The 19094-nt window shown below is 55.2% G+C and overlaps 2 protein-coding genes across 2 annotated transcripts in view; one reads left to right on the forward strand and one right to left on the reverse strand.

The window, feature by feature from the left end:
- CIMIP3 (ciliary microtubule inner protein 3) overlaps positions 1-19094 on the forward strand; it is a 64196-nt gene that overhangs the window by 738 nt on the left and 44364 nt on the right. The window lies entirely within an intron of this gene.
- CUNH6orf132 (chromosome unknown C6orf132 homolog) overlaps positions 14268-19094 on the reverse strand; it is a 31854-nt gene continuing 27027 nt past the window's right edge. Inside the window, exons 4-5 of the mRNA XM_025890591.2 lie at positions 15179-18218; positions 14268-14510 (exon numbers count right to left, since the gene is read on the reverse strand). Coding sequence (XP_025746376.1) covers positions 14393-14510; positions 15179-18218 — 3158 coding nt within the window. The 3' untranslated portion in view covers positions 14268-14392. The remainder of the gene's footprint in view (positions 14511-15178; positions 18219-19094) is intronic.

Here is a 19094-nt window from a genome sequence, read left to right on the forward strand (position 1 = left end):
TGTCTCAAAACCTGTCGGAGCCCGCCAGCCCGAGAGGTAGAAAATGGGCCTTTGCCGTGGTTCTCTTGGAGTGGAGTTGAGAGTTTTTCCTGTTCATTTTATCGTAGCAAGCAAGTGCGTGGGGGGTGGGGGGTGTCGGCCAGAATCGGGGACTTCAGCACCACGTGGTGTGATGATGCCCCTCAGAGGGGCTCCCCAGGTGCCCTGCCATCACAGGCTCCTTCTGGGCCAAGACTTGAGAAAGAGCGTCCCAGGGATGGTGACTCATAAGCTGGCCCTTAAAGCTGAGCAAGTCAAGCAAAGGAAGGAAGGGACATTCCAGGCAGAGAGGGCAGAGACCACAGCAGATGAGGGGGACACAAGGCTGAGTGTGCAAATGAAGGTTAAAGGCAGACCCTAGGGGCCTTGTTGGCCTCGCCAGGGAGTTTCTGTTTTGATCCTATAAGGGTCAGGGTGCCCATGAGAAACCAAGATGCATTTTGGCACAAATCCATTGACAGAGTGTCTGCAACACGCCAGGCACCGCACTAAGCACTGCACATAGATGGTGCGTCCTGCCGTCAGCCTGACAAGGGGTGCGATTATCACCCCCACCTACACGCGTCTCATCTCAGTAACAGCACCCTCATTCTCGCTGCTTCTTGCTGTTTGACGGAAGAGGACACAGAGGCTTAGAGGTTAGACAACATGCGTGAGGTCCCCAGACTATTGAATGGCTAGATGGGCTTCAAGCCCTGCTTCCTCCTGACCATTGCCTGCCACCTCTGGGAGCCACTGGGGCTGGGCCACTTCTTGGGAGGGGCCGTGCCCGAAGGGGACAAAATCCCTCACTGGGAGCAGATGCAGCTGAAGGAGACCAGGCCCCCTCCCAACGTGCCTCCTGTGATACCAGCATCCGAGGTGTCCTCCAGCAAGTTCTGCGCGCAGCAATCAAACAGACACAGCACCCCCCCTTTTTTTTTTTAACAAAGGTGTTAGCATACTGCATCCACTTTCCTGCGTTTGTTTTTTTCCCCATTAATATCTTTTGGATATTCCGTCCCATACTGGTTCATAAAGAGCGTCCTTATTTGTTTTTATGTCTGCAGAGTGTTCCATTGTGTGTCTTATTCTAATTTGTTACCGTTTATTTAGAGAAATGCTGCGATGACATGCTGTCATTTTGCTGGGCTATCTGGAGCCCAACTTCCTAGGAGTGGAACTCCTTGCCCACAGTATATATTTCACATTTTGGTAGCTGTTGCCAAATGCCCTCCGTCAGGGTGGTACCATTTTAGCCTCCCTCTAGGGAAAAAGAGCCTGTTTCCCTACACCCTTGTCAAGACAATGTGTGATCAAGGTTTTAATCTTTTGCCAACCTAAGTGAAAAATGGTATTTTAGAATAGCTTTAGTTTGCATTTCTGTTATGACTGAGGTAAACTTTTCCATGGTGGATTTTAAAATACAGTGTTCCCGGCGCGACGTCCGTGCTGAGGAGGGACCCAAGATGTTCTCTGGAACGCAGCTTTCTCCACTGTCCCTGAACCGCTCTGCTCTGGGCACCCACCAGTCTGTTCAGGTCACAGATTGTCCTGGTGGGCATGCACAGGAGCAGAGTGAGAAGTCCTTCTGAATCTCGGCGTTCTCAGAGTGGCGGGATACTCCATCTAACTCATCCTGGTAGCTGCCCCCATCTGCATTATCCCTCTCCAATGCCAGAAGCTGCCCCCTTCCTTGACCATCATCCCCTGAAAATTCAAACAGGATTAGCCAAGCAGTGCTCCTTCCCCCTTTCCTCACGTTTCTTGGGCCAGGTACATTCTGGAGAATGATTCGACATTGTCCTAGGCTACCAAGTGCTCCCAAGTTGGTCAGTCTCCAGGAGAACAAAAAGTTCAAAGAAGACACACATATAAGCAAGCCCAAGTTTTGTACTCCTTCCAACCCTTACTGGTCTGGGACACTGTCCCCACAAGCTTGTCAGAGACAGTGGTACCTGGGCCTGGGCCCTCTCTTGATCACCCAGGGGACAGCCAGCTGCAGCCCTCTGGAAGGTCATTCAGATGGGGACCCTGTCCTCAAGGGGCCCAAGGCTAGTCCTACCACGTCCTCTGAAGTACTGTTTCTTTTCTCAGAGGCCCGAATGTACCAGGTCTCATGGTCTCCCCTGAAGTCTTCTTCTGGCTTCATGGAATGTTCTGGAAACTCTGGGATCTTGTCAGGGAGTGTATCCCCAGCTTGTATGAGAGAGGCCTGCATCCTTCCTGAGCTCTCAGAAGCACCCAGAAACACTGTCCCAGTAGGTCTCCTTTTGGGGCCATCTCCAACTCATCCACCTGGACTGAGGCAGACCCACTCCCACCGCATCGGCCCCAGCTCTGCTCTCCCTTCCTTCCCAAGTTCTCTCTCCCTCGAAATAATTTTCTATGATTTTTAAATAATAATGACAACAGCATATATATATTTTTTTAAGTAAAAAGTTTATTTATTTGAGAGAGAGAGAGCAGGGGGAGGGGCAAAGGGAGAGAGAGTCTTTTTTTTTTTTTAAGATTTTATTTATTTATTTGTCAGAGAGAGAGTACAAGCAGGGAGGATGGCAGGCAGAGGGAGAGGAAGAAGCAGGCTCCCCATTAAGCAGGGAGCCCGATGCAGGGCTCGATCCCAGGACCCTGAGATCATGACCTGAGCCAAGGGCAGACACTTAACTGACTGAGACACTCAGGCATCGCAGCGAGAGAGAGTCTTAAGCAGACTCCACACTGAGCACAGAGCCCAATTTGGGGCTCAACGCGGGGCTTGATCTCATGACCCTAAGATCACGACCTGAGCTGAAATCGAGAGTCGGACACTTAACGGACTGGGCCACCCAGGCACTCCAGCATATACTTCTATAATACTTCCATGTGCCAGGTACTATTTAAATATTTATATTAAGGGCGCCTGGGTGGCTCAGTCGTTAAGCAACTGCCTTCGGCTCAGGTCATGATCCCAGGGTCCTGGGATCGAGCCCCGCATCGGGCTCCCTGCTCGGCAGGGAAGCCTGCTTCTCCCTCTCCCACTCCCCCTGCTTGTGTTCCCTCTTTCGCTGTGTCTCTCTCTGTCAAATAATAAATAAATAAAATCTTTAAAAAAAATAAATATTTATATTACATGATAAATGGACACAGTACAAAATTCAAAAGGTAGAAAAAGATGCACAGTAAAAACTAAGCCTTCCTCCTCATGCTGTTTCTTCCGCCACCCCATCCCCCACCCCAGAAACCGCCACCAGTACGGGGCTCCTGTGTGTCCCTTTGGAGCTCTTCTGTGGATGCATAAGCACACGGGTATCTGTTCTTTTGTCGCTGTCACACAGGCGGTGGCATATAAAACGCCACCTTTTGTATCTTTGGCTTTTTTGGTTAATTTTTCCAGGTTTGCTTTGCACTGCCCTGAGAGTTTTACCCCACTTCCCACCTCTGAATGCAGAGTGCTGTGATGGGGCAGAATGGTGACTGGCTTCGGGGCCTGACAGGTCTGTGGTCAGTCCTGGGTCCCTCGGCTCGACTAGTGGCAAGTGACTGAATCGCCTGCATCTCACTTTTCCTCATCTGCAAAGTGGGCTAATACCTCAAAGGGTTACTGGGAGGGAGAGAGAGGGAGAGAGGGAGGTGTGATATTAGAGATGGTACGCGTGACCCTTGGGCTGGTACTGACGTTATTCCCAGGTTCCTCCCCGCCCCAGGATGTGGTGATGGTGCCCGGGGCCTGGGTTATGGACCAAGCGCACATCCCGAGGGGAGGTGACACGCAGGAACAGGACCAGGGCCTGCCCCTTCACTCTGTTTCCCGGCTGCCTGAGCAGGGAGGGAGCGAGAAGGGGGGATGGAGGAGGGCTGTGTTGGTGGCCTTTGTTTCAGATGTCGGCACTGCTGACCTTGTAGCTCTGTCCTCTTTTGAAAGTTGGCATGGACCCCCTCCCCACCCCGTGGAGAGTACAGCTCCAGAAGCAGCCTGGGTCCCTTCCCTGCAGAGATTTCTACTGTGCAGGAGACAGCTAAGCGTGAGCAGGTCTCAGCTCTGGGTACTGTAGAAGCCATCGGTTTCCTTGAGGCCTCCCTCCCTCAACCGCCGTGAGCCCTGACGGGACCTCAGGAGCCCACGGCCTGTTGGAGCATCTGTCCAGCTGCCCAGCCCCACAGTCCCCCCGCTCACCACCATCTTATCTCCTCCACATCCCGGCTTCTTCCGTCCAAGCATATTCAGAAAGAAAGCCTATTGGCGCCTTCAGCTTGGCGGGAAGTAAGAGTTAACAAACACTAGCCCTTCGGGAAACTGAGGCCAACTACACACAGAGCTGCAGGGTAGCGTCCACTGAGAGTCTCCTCGGGGGCAGGGGCAAGGCGGGGGCGGGGGTACAGGGGGCCCTGGGCCCCCGGATCAGCAACACGTTCAGCCCTTGCTTTCCACATTGGGTTTCTTGCTGGTGGAGTAATTTGTACTGAAAAACTTCTAGAAAAATATTTTCTAGTTGAGTAAGTATAGATATTTTGGGAAATAAAGTGAAAAATGTCCATAAAAAGCAAAGCCTCAAGGAAATGTTGCCTTTTTTTTTTTTTAGTGGCAGCTTCGGGCTTCTCCCCTCAAGCTTGAGGAGGTGGGATGGTATGTTCATTTCTTCCACTTTGCTGTTTGGAAACCTTGGTAGAAAAATATTAGAAGAACTAGTCTAACGAATGGTTCTGCCATTAACTGTGTAATCATGAGCTAGTTCCTTTTTGTATTTCTTTTTATTCCACGATGGATTAGAGAGAGTTTGTAACAGAAACAATAAATGATGAAAACATTAAAATTAAAAAATCAGTGCCAGTGGGAAAAGGCCATTAAGTAAATCAGTGTAGAGATGAGGGAGAAGAGGCCCAGGGATAAACAAATATATACATCAGATGGTGTACATCTGCGCCGAGGAAGAGATATAGCAAGGTGATGAGAATAGGGAGGGGAAGGGTACTGCCCTTTTATGGAGTAGTTAGGGGAGGCCTGGCCTCTGCAAGAGGGTAACATCTGGAATGAGACCAGATAACTAGAAGAGACTATTCAGTGATGAAGTACCAGCAAGTGCAAAGGCCCTGGGGCAGGAGCGGCCTTAGCATGTTAAGGGGTACAGTGTGGCCAGCATGGAGAGATAAGGGGCAAAGTGGCAAGAGGAAGGAGGGAAAGGGCGAGTCTCCAGGGCCCTCAGGTTCCTCTCTTCTCACTACTCACAAACCCTCTTGATGCTCCAGTTTCCTCACCTGTCGACTGGGGGTAATGCTTGTTCTTCAAGGGTTGCGAAGTAGGAGGTTTGCCCTCCAAACCCTCTCCAAACTGCAGGCTCAAGGACCTCTGGCCACCTTCACCAGAGCCTACTCTCAAGTGGCCATCACAATGGGACTTCAGGGAGACCAGGCTTCAACCTAGATTGCAGGGTTTCTCAAGCTGACGTTTTGGGCTGGATTGTAGGGGGCGGGGGGCTGCCCTGTATGTTGTAAGACATGAGCAGCATCCCTGACTCCTATCTACTGAATGCTCAGATTCCCGCCAGGTTTGATGACCAAAAGTGTCCAGACATTGCCAAATGTCCCCTGGGGAGCAAAATTGCCCCCAGATGAGAACGACTGAGCTAAAAGTAAGCCCCAAGACTGTGCATGTTCCGGCACCAGCAAGAGACTGGTGGAAAAGGAATGGGGCAACAGGTTTTTTTTTTCCCCTCTCAAATCAGAATGTGTCTTCAGCTGTTCTCTTTGTTTATTTCCCCGAGGCTAGAATGTTCTGGAAGACAGTGTTGTGTCATACTTCGGAGTCTGACCACTTGCATAGGAATCCTGGCTCTGCTGCTTGCTAGCTCTGTGACCTTGGGCAAGTTACTGAGCCTTTCTGTTCCCCTGTTTCTCATCCATACACTGAGGATAACAAAAATACCTGCCTCCTGGGGCTGTTGGGAGGATCCCATGACATAATACATGTAAATGCTTAGGACAGTACCTAACAAGTCTTGCAGGACAGGTTCCCTAGGAGACGGAGATTTTGTGTGCGGGGAGTTTCTTGCGGCGGGGTGGGGGTGCCTTCAGGATGCATACTCAGTGGGGGAAGGGGTGGGGCAGAGGGAGAAGCTGGGCTTCCTGAGCTTGGGGGTACTGGGGCCATCAGAAGCCCTGGAGCTAAGATGACCCTTCAGAGTTGTCCTGAGTTGGGGGGTGGGATGCCTCGATCAATGCATGGGGGCTGCCCCCAGGGAGCAGGTGTGACCTTGGACAAAGGTGGCTCTATGGTGCAAAGGACAGTTCTCAGGGAGGGACTCAGCTGAGCAGAACTTCAGTCCTAAAAAGGGAAGGGGGCGGGGCGGGAGGCAGGGCCGAGAGTGCTTATTGGCTAGTATTGTGGGATTGGATTTCAATAGAAGCTAAAATGTTTTTAAAACACCCTGGCCAGTGGAGAAATTACTCCCAGTTTAACAGTGCGCCATATCTGTCTCCCAGTATCCTGCTTGGCCCAAGCCTGCTGTCATTTATTGCCCTCCTGGAACAAGAGCGGGCAGGCCGAATCCAGAGAGGCATGGCCACACTCACCCCGCCTGCACTGCCCCAGCCCAGAGACCAAGGCAAGGTCACTTGGCCCGTCAGTACTTTAGATTCTTCTTAAAGATGGGAGTGGTACCGCCTACCCACAGTGAGGAGAGAGGATTAAATGGGAGACCACATGGCAGCAGTTCTCAAAGTGTGGTCCCTGGGCCATCAGGACTGGCCTCCCAAACCAGGAACTTGTTGGAAATGTGAATTCTCAGGCCCCATCCCAAATCCACTGAATCAGGAGCTCTGGGGAAAAGTTCTAGGAATCGGTGTTTTGACAAGTCCTCCAGGGCTACTGATGCACGCTCTAGTTTGAGAATGACTGGTGTACGGGACAGCACTTAGCTCTGGGTCTGGATTCTGGAAGGAGCCGTGTCAACCTGAGTTGAATCTGAATCTGGACGCCCTCCTCCCACCAGCCTTGAGGTCAGGGGCCTGTGAGCAGAGCGCCACCTGCTGGTGACAGCCAACCATGTGCGCACATAGGGTCACACACATGCACACACACAATCGCCTGTGTGCGCACGTAAGGGTCACACACACACGGATTCAGGGCCATGTCTCACACACACACATACACACACACACTCGCCTGTGTGCGCACATAAGGGTCACACACACACACACACGGATTCAGGGCTACACCCATGAGCAAGGAAAGCAGTGCTGGATATCACAGCACGTTGCCCGGAGGTCCTCTCCTCACTCTCCTCCACTCTCCCTGGAGAAATCAGGTTAAAGTGAATGTCAAGGGACTCCTGGGTGGCTCAGTCGTTAAGCGTCTGCCTTCTGCTCAGGTCATGATCCCAGGGTTCTGGGATCGAGCCCCGCATCGGGCTCCCTGCTCCGCGGGGAGCCTGCTTCTCCCTCTCCCACTCCCCCTGCTTGTGTTCCCTCTCTCACTCTGTCTCTCTTTCTCTGTCAAATAAATAAAAATTTTTAAAAAAGTGAATGTCAAGGGCAGCTTTCAGTGGCCAAGACAGGTCACCAAAAGATAGCAGTGTGTTTGAGTCAGTGATAATGGGCACTCCTGACCAAGGGTTTAAGTGTCGGACACACTGAAGGAAAAGCAAACGGCAGCTCTGCCCTGCTTATGCACGGGCTCCCACTGGGGTCACGGAGCTGAGGACAGCTTTGATGACTGGTCACAGGCCAGTAAGAGGAGCCACCCACAGTGCTTCGCCAACAGTGTCCCATGTGATCACCTGCTCTACTGGGCTACCCAGCTCTCCTGGGTGGGAGAACTTTGTATTCTCCTGCTTTTTATTCCAGCTGTGTGTGTGTATGTGTGTGCGTGTGCACACACACTCACCTGTCTCCTGATCTGGACTGCGAGCCTTTTGCCTGGCTCTTTGGCTTGTACTGAGTGACACCCCCTAGCAGTGTTGAATGGAATTGATGGGGCTTTGTGCTAACCTTAAGAATTTGGAACAAATGCTGAAAAGTTTTGAGCCAAAACACGGAAAGATCCCAGACACGATAAAGGAGTGATAGAGAGAGCCCAAGCCCAGGAGCCCACCAAGCCCTCTTTGAGTGGCTCAGAAAATAAGCTAGGTATCAATGACAGGAAATGGCAAGAGATACACCTCTGCAGTGAGGAAAGGTACAAGCAATCAGGAGGCTCCGTCTGTGGAAGACAGACTGGAGAAATTCAATCTTGAAGAATGCTCAGGGAGCTGTGGCAGAGAAAGCTGGCTGTGCCCGACTTCCGAAAGCAGCCCTTGGGGTCATGATCCTAAAGCTGAAGTGGACGAAATGGAAAGCAGCAAGTCTGGTGAGTCCGAGCTTGGTGCTTAGATCTCTGCTAAACCCCGAGAACACCATGCAGGTAGCTAGCTGTTGAAGGGAAACAAGACTTTCCTCTTGAGGGAGGGCTCTCCAAGGGGGGGGGGGCTGGAGAACAGGAGCTGTTCCTTCCCATCATCTGGCCCACATTTGGCAGAGCCTTTCCCGTTGGTCCCTGTTGCACAGGTGGGAGGAGCCATGGCCCCAAATAACATTACTTGAGACTAAAGGACATCCAAAGAGGAGTTAAACAGAGCGAGAGTCCTCTGGCTGGTTGGGGCTGGCATCTCCGGGAGACTGGCTTACTCGCAGGGCACAGAGGCCCTGACCTGATATGAGGGCTGCCTGCCACCTCTTGCCCTGGCCCTTTTTTAAGGCTGGGAACAGCCTCACCTGGTATCATCACCTCCTAGACCTCCTGTCTCCACTTAGAGGGTAGAGTGTCTCAGCCTTCCTGGCAGGAGCCACTTCAAGGCACCCTGACACCTTTGTGATGAAACCCAAGACCGCCCATCTCTAAAACCATAATTTTGTGCCACCCGAGAAACCTCAGCAGTAGGTCAGGTGACACACCTCCAGAAACAAGACAGTTACGTGGTCACTAGTCCGTGGGAGACGTGATCTTTGCCCTCCAGGAACTTAAATGGTGCTTGACAGTATTTGATTAAATACTAACATGAGAGGCACCTGGGTGGCTCAGTCGTTAAGCGTCTGCCTTCGGCTGGGGTCGTGATCCCGGGGTCCTGGGATCGAGCCCCACATCGGGCTCCCTGCTCGGCTGGAAGCCTGCTTCTCCCTCTCCCACTCCCCCTGCTTGTGTTCCCTCTCTCCCTCTCTCGCCGTGTGTCTCTCTCTGTCAAATAAAGAAATAAAATCTTAAAAGAAGAAAAATAAAGTTTTAAAAAATAAATACTAACATGAATTCATTCAACAAACATACGTTTAGTGCTCCTACGAGTGCCAGGAGCAGCACCAGATGCTGGGGATACCGTGAGGAATAAGACCGGCAGTCCTTGCATTCTGGAGCTCACCAGCTGCGGGGGGAAGGAGATGTGGAGCAAGTAATGCCAATGTGAGGGGACCAGGGGGCCCTGGGAGCCTTTAGCAGCAGCTGGTGCAGCCCAGGGGGTGAGAGGTGTCTGAGCAGAGCCTGCAGGGTGAGGAAGAGCTGGGCAAGGGAACTGGGAGCCGAAGTGTGGAGGGAGGCGTTTCTGAGCAGCACGGGGCTGCGGAGGGCTTCCTGCAGGGGCTGATTTCAGCTGGGCCTTGAAGAGCAAGTCAGCCCAAGGAAGTGGAGGGGACAGAAGCAGTGAGGAAGGAATCAGCGTTTGGGGATGGCAGGGCCATGGGCCTGGCTGCTCTGGTCTCAGGATTGTGTGTGAAGGAAGTACGGGAAAAAGAATCCCTTTTGGAGAGGCGGAATTTGAGTGGCTGGCTAGGCATCCACCTGGAAATGTGCAGGGGGTGCTTTCTCATTAGAAACCTGGACCTCTGGGATGCCTGAGTGGCTCAGTCTGTTAAGCATCTGCCTTCGGCTCAGGTCGTGATTTCGGGGTCCTGGGATCAAGCCCCATGTTGAGCCCCATGTTGGGGTCCCTGCTCCTTGGGGAGCCTGCTTCTCCCCCTCCCTCTGCAACTTCCCCTGCTTGTGCTCTCTCTCTCTCAAATGGATAAATAAAATCAGGAAAGAAAGAAAAGGAAAGAAAGAAAGAAAAAAAAGAAAGAACGAAAGAAAAAGAAGAAAGAGAAAGAAAGAAGGAAAGGAAGGAAGAAAGAAAGAAACGTGGACCTCTGGTGTGGAGGGGCTCAGTCTTCCGAAGAAATTATAGCGAAGGAAGACTGGAGGCCAAGGTCAGGGTGCTGAGACACCTGGGCGGGGGAAGGGGGCCAGCCTGAAGACAGAGAAACCCATAAGAACACACTCTGTAGAAGCTCAGCGAACGGTTCTCCAGGATGGAAAGGAGCAGCTCCTCCCAGCCAAATGTTAGCGAAGCTTCTACAGCTCCCGGAATTGGCAGGGGGGCACAGGATTATTCACGTAGACGAGTGAGCATCCCTAATGCATTGTCTTGGTCTCACCCCCTCTCCCAGCACTGCCCCTTCTCTCACCTTCCTGCTAAAAATATCCCCAGAGGCCCCAAACCCAGGTCTACAGCAGTTGGCCATCCCTGGGGCTTCGGAGCAAGGAGGCCCAGGTTCTCTGCCTGGTATCAGTGGCCACCCATCCTGGACAGCTAATGATGGGACACCAGCATTGCCTTTGAGCGGGGGACATGAAAGTGGCCATGGGCTGCTGTGGGTAGGCAGGTGAGGTGAGCAGGCAGGGGCAGACCTGCCTGACAGCCTGGCACTGAGGTCACCTCTCTCCCATACCTGCCGGTCCCAAGTCACCTCTATCCTCCAGCCTCCCACAGAAGGGAGGGCGAGGCTCACTTGGAGCAAGAAAAGCCTCCCCCCTTAAGTAAGGGGGCCCCGGGAAAAGCTGGGCTCCATCCGGGAGGCTAGGGCTTCCAGCACAGCCTGCCCTGGGACCTGCCTCAGCGGCTGCCTCACAAGAGAGGCGGGGTTCTGGCCCGCCTTGGGCCACGCCCAGGGAGCCGCTGGGAGGTTCCAGAAACCAAGGTGCCGCCAGCCTGATCCAGGAACACCTGTGCCACCCACGCCAATTAGGGTTTTCTGGCACCCGAGTACCTGTACCCTCCTTAAGCCCCCCCGACCCGTGCTCAGCTAGAAAGGAAGTTTGGGAGGTGGCATGATGGGGCGAGGGCTGAATGGGTGAGGGGGTACAGTGGGAAGGGAGGCAGCTGTAACGAGGTTCGCAGTTTGGAGGCAGGTGGGCTATTCTGAGCAACTCACTTTTCTTCTTAGCCTGGATTTTCTCACTGACAAAATGGAATTAGGAGTATTGTTACAAGGCCAACACGTTTCAGAGGATTGTCACAAATAAACAGAACCAGTGAACTTTCCAAACCGTCAAGGTCAGGTGTTGCTGGTTTCCATGACCGACCAATGTCGCATTGGTAATTTTCCGTGTGAAGTCCATGGAGCCCTAGTTGGAGGGAATCTATGAACTGCCTGAAATAATGTGTAAAAATGCATGGGCCAGGGCATCTTTGTAGGTGAGGATCCATAGTTCTCAGCAGCTTTTTATTTTAATTTTTTTCTATCCCCCATCAGCAGCTTTTTAAAGAGGTCTGGGACCCTACAAAGTCTAAGACCCACTCATGGCGCAAGTCTGTCCTTGTTGTGTTTCAGATGAGTTAGCGGAGACCCACAGTGGCACAGCTTGTCTGAGGCAGCACCATAGGTGGGGCCCTGGTCCCCCAGCCTCCACTACTCCCCTCTGCCCCTCCCATGTCAGGTAAGGGGAGAGGAAAGTTAGGAAGATCAGGGAGGGGTGAGGAGGCAGCGCCCCAAGTCCTGCAGGGAATTGGGGCCCCCGTCCTCCGTGTTACCAGGGTGAGGGCCTCACAGAGGAAAGGAGCAAGATGAAGCCCAGGGAGGCCTGGGAGGTCCCTCCTGGAAGCACGAGCTGCTGAATAAATGAGTCATCCTCCTGGTCTCCCTTCCCACCCCCACCCCAAGTCGGAAGACTCAGAGGAGGAAACACAACTCTCTGACACCGTCTTGAGATAAACACTCTGGTTCTCAGTTTCCTCTTCTGGAAAAGTTGAAGATACCAAGTCAAAGCTTTATGGAAAACTGTGAAAGACTCCACACAAATGTAAGGTAGTCACCAGCCAAAAATGCAATTTATTGAGCAACTACTGACTGCCAGACACTTGCTGGATGCTTTGACGAAATTGGCATAAATGTCACCACTTCAAGAGGCCCGCCCTGACCGCCTGGTGAAGGTAAATCCACTTCTCTCCCCCACTGGCCAGTTATTCTCACACTTCCTGTGCCTTTCCTTCCCACCACTTATTATAATGTGTGATGTTTCTGGGTGTTCTTATCGCCTCTCTCCTCCACTAGACTTGCCATGAGCAGGAGCCACATATATCCATGCTAAGCACAGTGCCCACCGCCAGTAGTCCCTCAAATACTTGTTAATGAGCACATGACTGTTTCTGATCTTCACAGCAGCCCCAGGGAGGCATTATTATCATGCCCATCACACAGAAGAAGAAACTGAGGTTCGGAGAGTCAAAGAGACTCGCTTAAGGATGCAGTTTGTTATCACCAGACTTTAGCTCTGCTTCTTCCCCTTGAAGGATTTCAAGAACGAGAGAGCCTAAGGGTCAGAAGAGAAAGTGTGGGCCCAGCAAAATGGCTCCCCGGTTCAGCTGCCACCCTGTGCTCAGCCTTCCCCGGCTGAGCTCTTCCAACCTCTCATCACACTGAAGTAGCTTCAAGTCATCAATCCACAGCCACAGAGCTGAGGCCAGTCCAAACTGGCCTGTTTATTTCCCAAGCCAAGTGACAGCCAGCCCTTCCCCTCCCTCCAGAGCAATATACAGCTGGGAGCCCACGCCCCACTCCTCAAACCTGACACAGCAGATAAATTAGTGAAGTCTTTTATAAAACATTGTACAGGGAAAATACATACATATATATAGGGCCAGTGCTGGTGTTGGGGTGGGGTTCGCTTCTTGAACACAGGTAACCAGATCCTGCCCCATCAGGGTACCGGCACTCTCCTTCCCTGAAGTGGCTCACCTGCTGTCCCCACAACCTGGTACCCGGCTGGTTACCTCAAGTCATAAAGGTCCAACATCTTGCCCCCAAAGGGCACTGCTTTCTGGCTGCCCCTGCAGGCCTGTTCCTGCGGTGGGCCCCTCCCTGCCCTTCCTCCTACCAAGGCAGCCTGCCTTGGCCTGGTCCTCGGAATCCGGCCTGGGGAGGGGACGAGGAAGACTGTTTCCTGATATGTGTGGGGAACATATGTCATCCAAATCAGAACTTCTTTTGAAAGTGGATGGGGGTCTAATTCACTGGCCAACAGGCATAAGCTCACACTGCTCAGGCAAAGGGCCCTACTGATAAGTCTCCCCTGCTCGGAACTGGCCCAGTCCTACCACTCTAGACCCTTCCCAAACGCAGTCCCCGTCAGCAGCAAACACCTCTCAGATCCCAGTGCCCATCTCTGCTACCTCCCACTCTGCATCTTCTAGCATCTTCACTATGCATTTTAAAGGCTCCATAATACTGGGGACCTGAAGTGTTGGGATTGGGAAGGGTGTTTGGGTAGGATGCCCCCACCAAATCCCAAATGTGTTCTGGCTGTATTAGGCCTTTGGTGTCAAGCCCCCAGGCCTTCTGGCTCCTTGGGCCCAATCCCCCAAGTCATGGCTGCCTGGGTCTGGGTAGGAAAACATGACTTTACCCTCTGTCTCCCACCCCGTACTTGCCAAGCCTTCTCTCCCTAGGTTTCCCGGCAGCTGAGGTAGCTCAGGGCCAGGGCCGGGGCGACTGAACCATCAACCCTCCCTATCCCCACCTTTGGCTGATGCAAAGAACTCTGTTCCAGCACTTTCTCCACATGTTGTCCATGCCTATGTCCTTGGTCCCACCTCAATGTGCCTTCTATGCTAGGTACCCTTAGGGTGGCAAATGGTGGATTGGTGGAAGCTAAAGAGATCAACCTGTAGTTCCCTGCACCCCTACCCAGATGGAGCTGGGCCTCAGGCCTTTGGGAGCACCAGAGAGCCGATCACAGCCATGGAGACGGACTCAGAGTTAGCACCCCGCCCCTTGCTTTTAGAACCTGCTCAGTAGGCCATGCTTGTAAAACTGCTTTAGGTAAGTCTTGCTAAAGCAAACAGTAGATAGGGGAAGCTCAGGCTCCAGGCCCTTAAAGGCTCCTCTTCTCCTCCCTATTTCCCCCTCCCCTCGCCCACAGCCACCCCAGTGCTTTGGGAAACAGAAGCCCACTCTTGATCTTTCCACCACTTCTCACTCGTCATCTGTCTGTGTTTGGGTAACAAAGACTCTTCCATGTTTAAGCCAGGACACCCAACACCTGCCGCATCCCTCCCACCCCCACAAAAACAAGTGCCCAGATCTGACGCCTTGGAGTAGAGCTGAGAACACCCGGGGTTCAGGACGGGGCTTTCCGGTGGTTTCCCGAGTAGGCATAGGAGATGGGATGGCGGGTCCCAGGCCTCACGGTGAATGTGTTGATGGGGCTTCCATAGTGGGGGGTGCTGTGGGGAGACCTGGGATGGGGGAGCAGGAGAGAGGGAGGTTAATATTTGCAGCTAGTTAACCAACAGCCCTCCCATCTCCCTCAGGGCACAAGAGGAAAAGATGTGTAGCTCAGCGCTGTGGTATCTGCCCACACAAGCCCCGGTGGACAGGGTGGGACCTGGGTGGACCAGTACTGATTCCAGACACAGGGCTCCTCCTCCCAGCTAGGCTTGGCGGGCCTCAGGATAGCGCCTAATGCCCTTCTGTTTAGAACTCTTCACTTCTAGCCTGGGTCTGGATCCTTCTCTGTGTCGCTGGGAAATCCCCATAGGCACACAAGGGCCACTCAGGTCTCCCCTCCACACCACTCTTAGCCTGAAGCTCTGAGTCTCTACAGAGTGGGAAAGAGGAGGTAGAAGAGGGGGAGCTGGTGGGGAAAGCAGGAGGGTAGGGAAAGAGAGAACAAGGGAGAGGGTGGGAAATAAGTTAGCAGGTCAGGCAACCGCCAACAGCGCTCTTCCAGGTTAAGTGCGCCTCGCGTCCCTTTCTCTGCCCAGAGAGCCAGAGGAGAGAAAACCCATCGTGCCCGGACTGGTGGCCACGGCCTGGTGGGCTCCTCTGGGGCCCCGAGGGCAGGGCCTCCACTCACCTTGGCTTCCCACCCCGGGCTGCGTTCCTCGCCCCGCCCCCAGCTCACCTGCCGGCCGTGGGGGCGAAGCCATAGTCGCCGCCGGGCGCCTTGAACTTGGCCTCCCCGCGGGCGGCGCCCTCCATGGACAGCCTCCGCGCGTGCAGGCCTCCGCGGAGCGCGCGGCCCGCCGAGTTGACGCGCCGCATTTCCGGGCCTCCGGGCGGTGGCCCGAAGCAGTTGGGGGAGCTCAGGCTGCGGCCGGTGGCGCCGCGGGGCTGCCCGGGGCTGCGGTGGGGCTCCCCGACGTACAGGCGCTTCTTGATGAGGGAGCGGCCCCCGCCCGAGAAGCGCTCCAGGCCCCCGGCCCCCGCGTGGAGCGCGCCGGCCGGAAAGCGCGAGAAGCCGCGAGGCGCCGAGGGCTGCCCCAAGTCTGGGAAGTTGTTCCGGGGAGGGGATCCCCGGCGCCCCAGATATTGGAGGGTCGGGGCGGGGGGCTCAGGGTCGTTGCTGAACTCTGGCGGCGGCGGGATGAGCTCAAAGTGGAACTCCCCCTCCTCGTCATCGTCGTCGTCCCTCTTGCAGGAAGGAGAAGGAGGGGACGAGAAGGATTTGGGCAACAGGCGGACCCGGGGGAGGTTGGAGGATGCCGGCCCTTCCCAGGCCGGAGGGACCTGGGGCTCCGCCTTTGTCCCGTTGTGCCTGAGGCTTGGCTCCGTGCCCTCCGGGTCTCCGCGGGGCTGGGGCTTCCACTGACTGGGTACGGTGGGCTGTGCCGACGAGGCCAGCTGGGCGTCCTTCTCGGCCTCCTTGGGTAACTTGGGGACCACAGTGAAGGAGTTGGGCCGGCCCTCGTTGTGGAAGATGCTGTCAGAGCCTGCTTGGGGCTGGCTGCTGTGGCCACGGAGGGTCCCTGGCAGGGAGGACCGGCCCAGGGCCAGCCCTCCTGGCCTCCCCTTCTGGGCCCTCTGCCTGGCTGCAAGGAGCAGGGCCATCGGGGAGCCTGGCGGCACCACCTCCCCAGTCACCGGATGCCTGAGGAGTTCATCGGCAGGCTGGGCTGAGGTGGGGGGCTTGGCCGGCTGCCCCTGGGGCTCCTTCACCTCCGCAGGTTCCCCTGACCCTACGGCTGAACCTGTGGCCCGCGGTGCCGTCCCAGCAGCAACCTCTTGGCTGGGGCTTTTCTGGCTGCGACAGAGCTTGTAGAGAGATGTCACCTCTTCTCCGCCAGGAGATCTCTTTGGTGGGAGGGCTGGAGCTGAGACGGCTCCCGGGGTGGGCGGCTTACTGGGCTCTGTGGGGCGCCCTTCTGCCTCTACCTGGCGGGGCACTGTAAGTTCTTGAGGTTTGGGCTTCTCCCACTGCCCAGCTGGGACTGGGTTCTTCTCTATCAGCTGGGATGATGTGGTGGGCGCAGTTATGGCTGCAGATGGTATGGCGGGCCCGGGCACAGCATTAGGTGGTGTGGCTGGCCCAGGCGCAGGCGCAGGCTTGGGTGGTAGGGCTGGCCCAGGAGTGGCCTTGGGTGGTGTGGCTGGCCCAGGCACGGCCTTGGACTGAAGTGGTGTGGTTGGCAGAGGGGTGGTGGATAGAGGGGGCAGATTCTTGGCCACAGGCTTAGAGAAGTTGCCATTATCCCCCCTGTTTTCAAAGATTCTTCCCCCTTCTAGCCGAGGTTTGGGAGGCAGAGACCCTACGCTGGGCTTGGCTTCCTTCTCTGCTGATGAGGAGAACCGGGCCTCCAGCTCACTGCGGATCTGCCGGACACTGGGAGTTGGGGCATCCTGGGGGATGTAGTCCACAGGAGGGAGGGTCAGGCTGGCGGCAGTCCCCTTGTCAGGCAGGCTGCAGGGACTCTTCTCAGGAGCGCTTGGAAGGGCCTCCTGCTCTGGCAGGCTTGGAGGAGCCTCTTTCTCTGGCGGGCTGGGGCCCTTCTTGCCCTCCTTTTCCTCAGAGGCCACTGCTGAGCCTGCCCTGTGACTGAGGACTCTGTCGTCCCTCCTGGAGCCACAGAGATAGGCTGCCAGCTCACTCCGTAGCTTTTCCATCTGGCTGGGATCCCTCCAGTCCACAGGTTCTGAAGAGGCTGTGTCCTCTGGGCTGGGGGGGGTCGGTTTGGGTTTGGGAGCAGGGGAGCTGGATTTGCGGCTTTTTGCAAACCCTGAAGGTGGAGGAGCTACTTTCTCAGCAGAAGGTAAAGGAGGGGCAGCTGGGGGGAGGGGCGGTGCTGGGGGGGGTTGCGGGGGTGCGGGAGGGGCCAGGGGAGGGGCTGGCGGTGGCGTCTCAGCATGTTCCTTAGTCCAGGACTGGGACTGGCCCAGTGTGGGGCTGGCTGGTGCTGCAGCCCTGAGCTCCCCTGGGTGGTCTGGCTCAGGGGCCCTGTCCGGGTAGACCTGGGACGCGGGGCGGATGTGGAAGCTGGGAGGCAGTGGGAGTCGATTGGGGGCTTTCTTGGTGGCCTCTTCTTCCTCTAGAGGAGTCCCCTGTGCTTCCTGAACTGGGATGGATGAAGTCCTGACTGGGGTTGGGGGAGGCACCTTGAATGAGCGTGGGAAAGTGAGGTGGGGTTCTGGCTTAGGGCCCAGAAGACTCCCCTTTGGCTCAGCTGGGCTCTGGGGGGGGCTGGTTCTGGGGGCCTCTGGCTGCCTGCCATTCAGAGCCACCTCCGATTTCCACTTGGTGACACCCCCAGGGGGAAAGAGGCGAGTCCCTGTTGTATGAGGAAATGCTGGGGGTGCTGGGGCTGGCAGAGGGGGTTGGGGTGGGGCTAGAGAGGCCAAGGGTGGGGCAGGAGGAATGAAGTCAGGAGGGGTGGGCGTCGATGGGGAGGAAAGGGTGGAGACAGGGGCTGGGGCCCCCAGTACTGGGGGTGGAGGTGGGGCCGTGCTGGGTGGGGGTGGGGGTTCCAGCAGCAGGGGAGGCGGTGGGGGCGCCATGGAAGGTGGAGGCGGTGGGGACTCCTCTCGAGGTTGTGAAGTGTCCAGGGGTGGCCCTGGGGCCGGGCCTGGGGGCGGTGGGGGGATGAGTGGGTCCTGCCCATAGTGCCCAGGCCTCAGGTCACCCACAGAGCTGTACAGTCGGAGGCTGCCGTTGACTAGTGAGCTGGTACCTGAAAGAAGGGAGAAGCAAAGAAAAGGGGGACAATGAAGCCAACCAGCCTTGCCCATCTCTTCGGGGCGGCACCCAAGAGAGTAACTGGCCAGTTTCATGCCTTTCCTCCTGAACATCAGGTGAGGGAGCAGCAATGTCTCCAGTCTCCTGAGCTGTCCTGGGAGTGAGCCTCTCCTTTCTAGGGAGGGGCCCCTGCTTATCCTGGGCACAGCCACTGGAGCCCGGACTGAATATCCTCTGTCTGCTTCACTCCTCTATGCCCTGCTATGTGCGGGGACTCCCTTATCCTCTGGCTACAGGCGGGTTGAGCCGATGGACGCTGCTGGCAGATCAGAGGGTGGGGGCAGAGAGGCCAAGGCATTGAACCCTCGGCTCCCTTCTTGACGGGCCACAGTCAGCAAGGGCTGCTTTTCTGTCAGGTTAGCCCCTGTCCGACAGCTCAGAGATAGGAGTAGCTCCCCACTGCTCCTTTGGCCTCTGGGGCACCACATCCACTTTAGTCCCCAAACCCTGCTCACACACCTGTATGTCATGTCATCCCTTTATTAAACGCTTTGGTTATCCCCTTTGAGTTGCCATCTGTTTCTCATGGGGGCCTCGGCTGATACAAAGCCAGGAAAGCCAGGGTTCAAATCCCAGCTCTACCACTTACTCAGATGTGTGACCTCGGACACACTAGTTAACCTTGCTGAGCCTCTGTTTCATCATCTATAAAGTGGGCATAACGCCAGTGCTTACCACATAAAGCTGTTGTCAGGATTCGTGAGAGAATTCACATAAAGACACATAAAGGGCTGATCATGGTGCTAGGCCCAGAGTAGGCACTTAAGGATCGGTGACCCCTTTGATTGTTACCAACTGCACTTAACCTTTC

This window comes from Callorhinus ursinus, unplaced genomic scaffold, assembly GCF_003265705.2.
Source record: "Callorhinus ursinus isolate GAN/ISIS: 27379988/994484 unplaced genomic scaffold, GSC_fseal_2.0 scaffold22, whole genome shotgun sequence".
Lineage (NCBI taxonomy): Eukaryota > Metazoa > Chordata > Mammalia > Carnivora > Otariidae > Callorhinus > Callorhinus ursinus.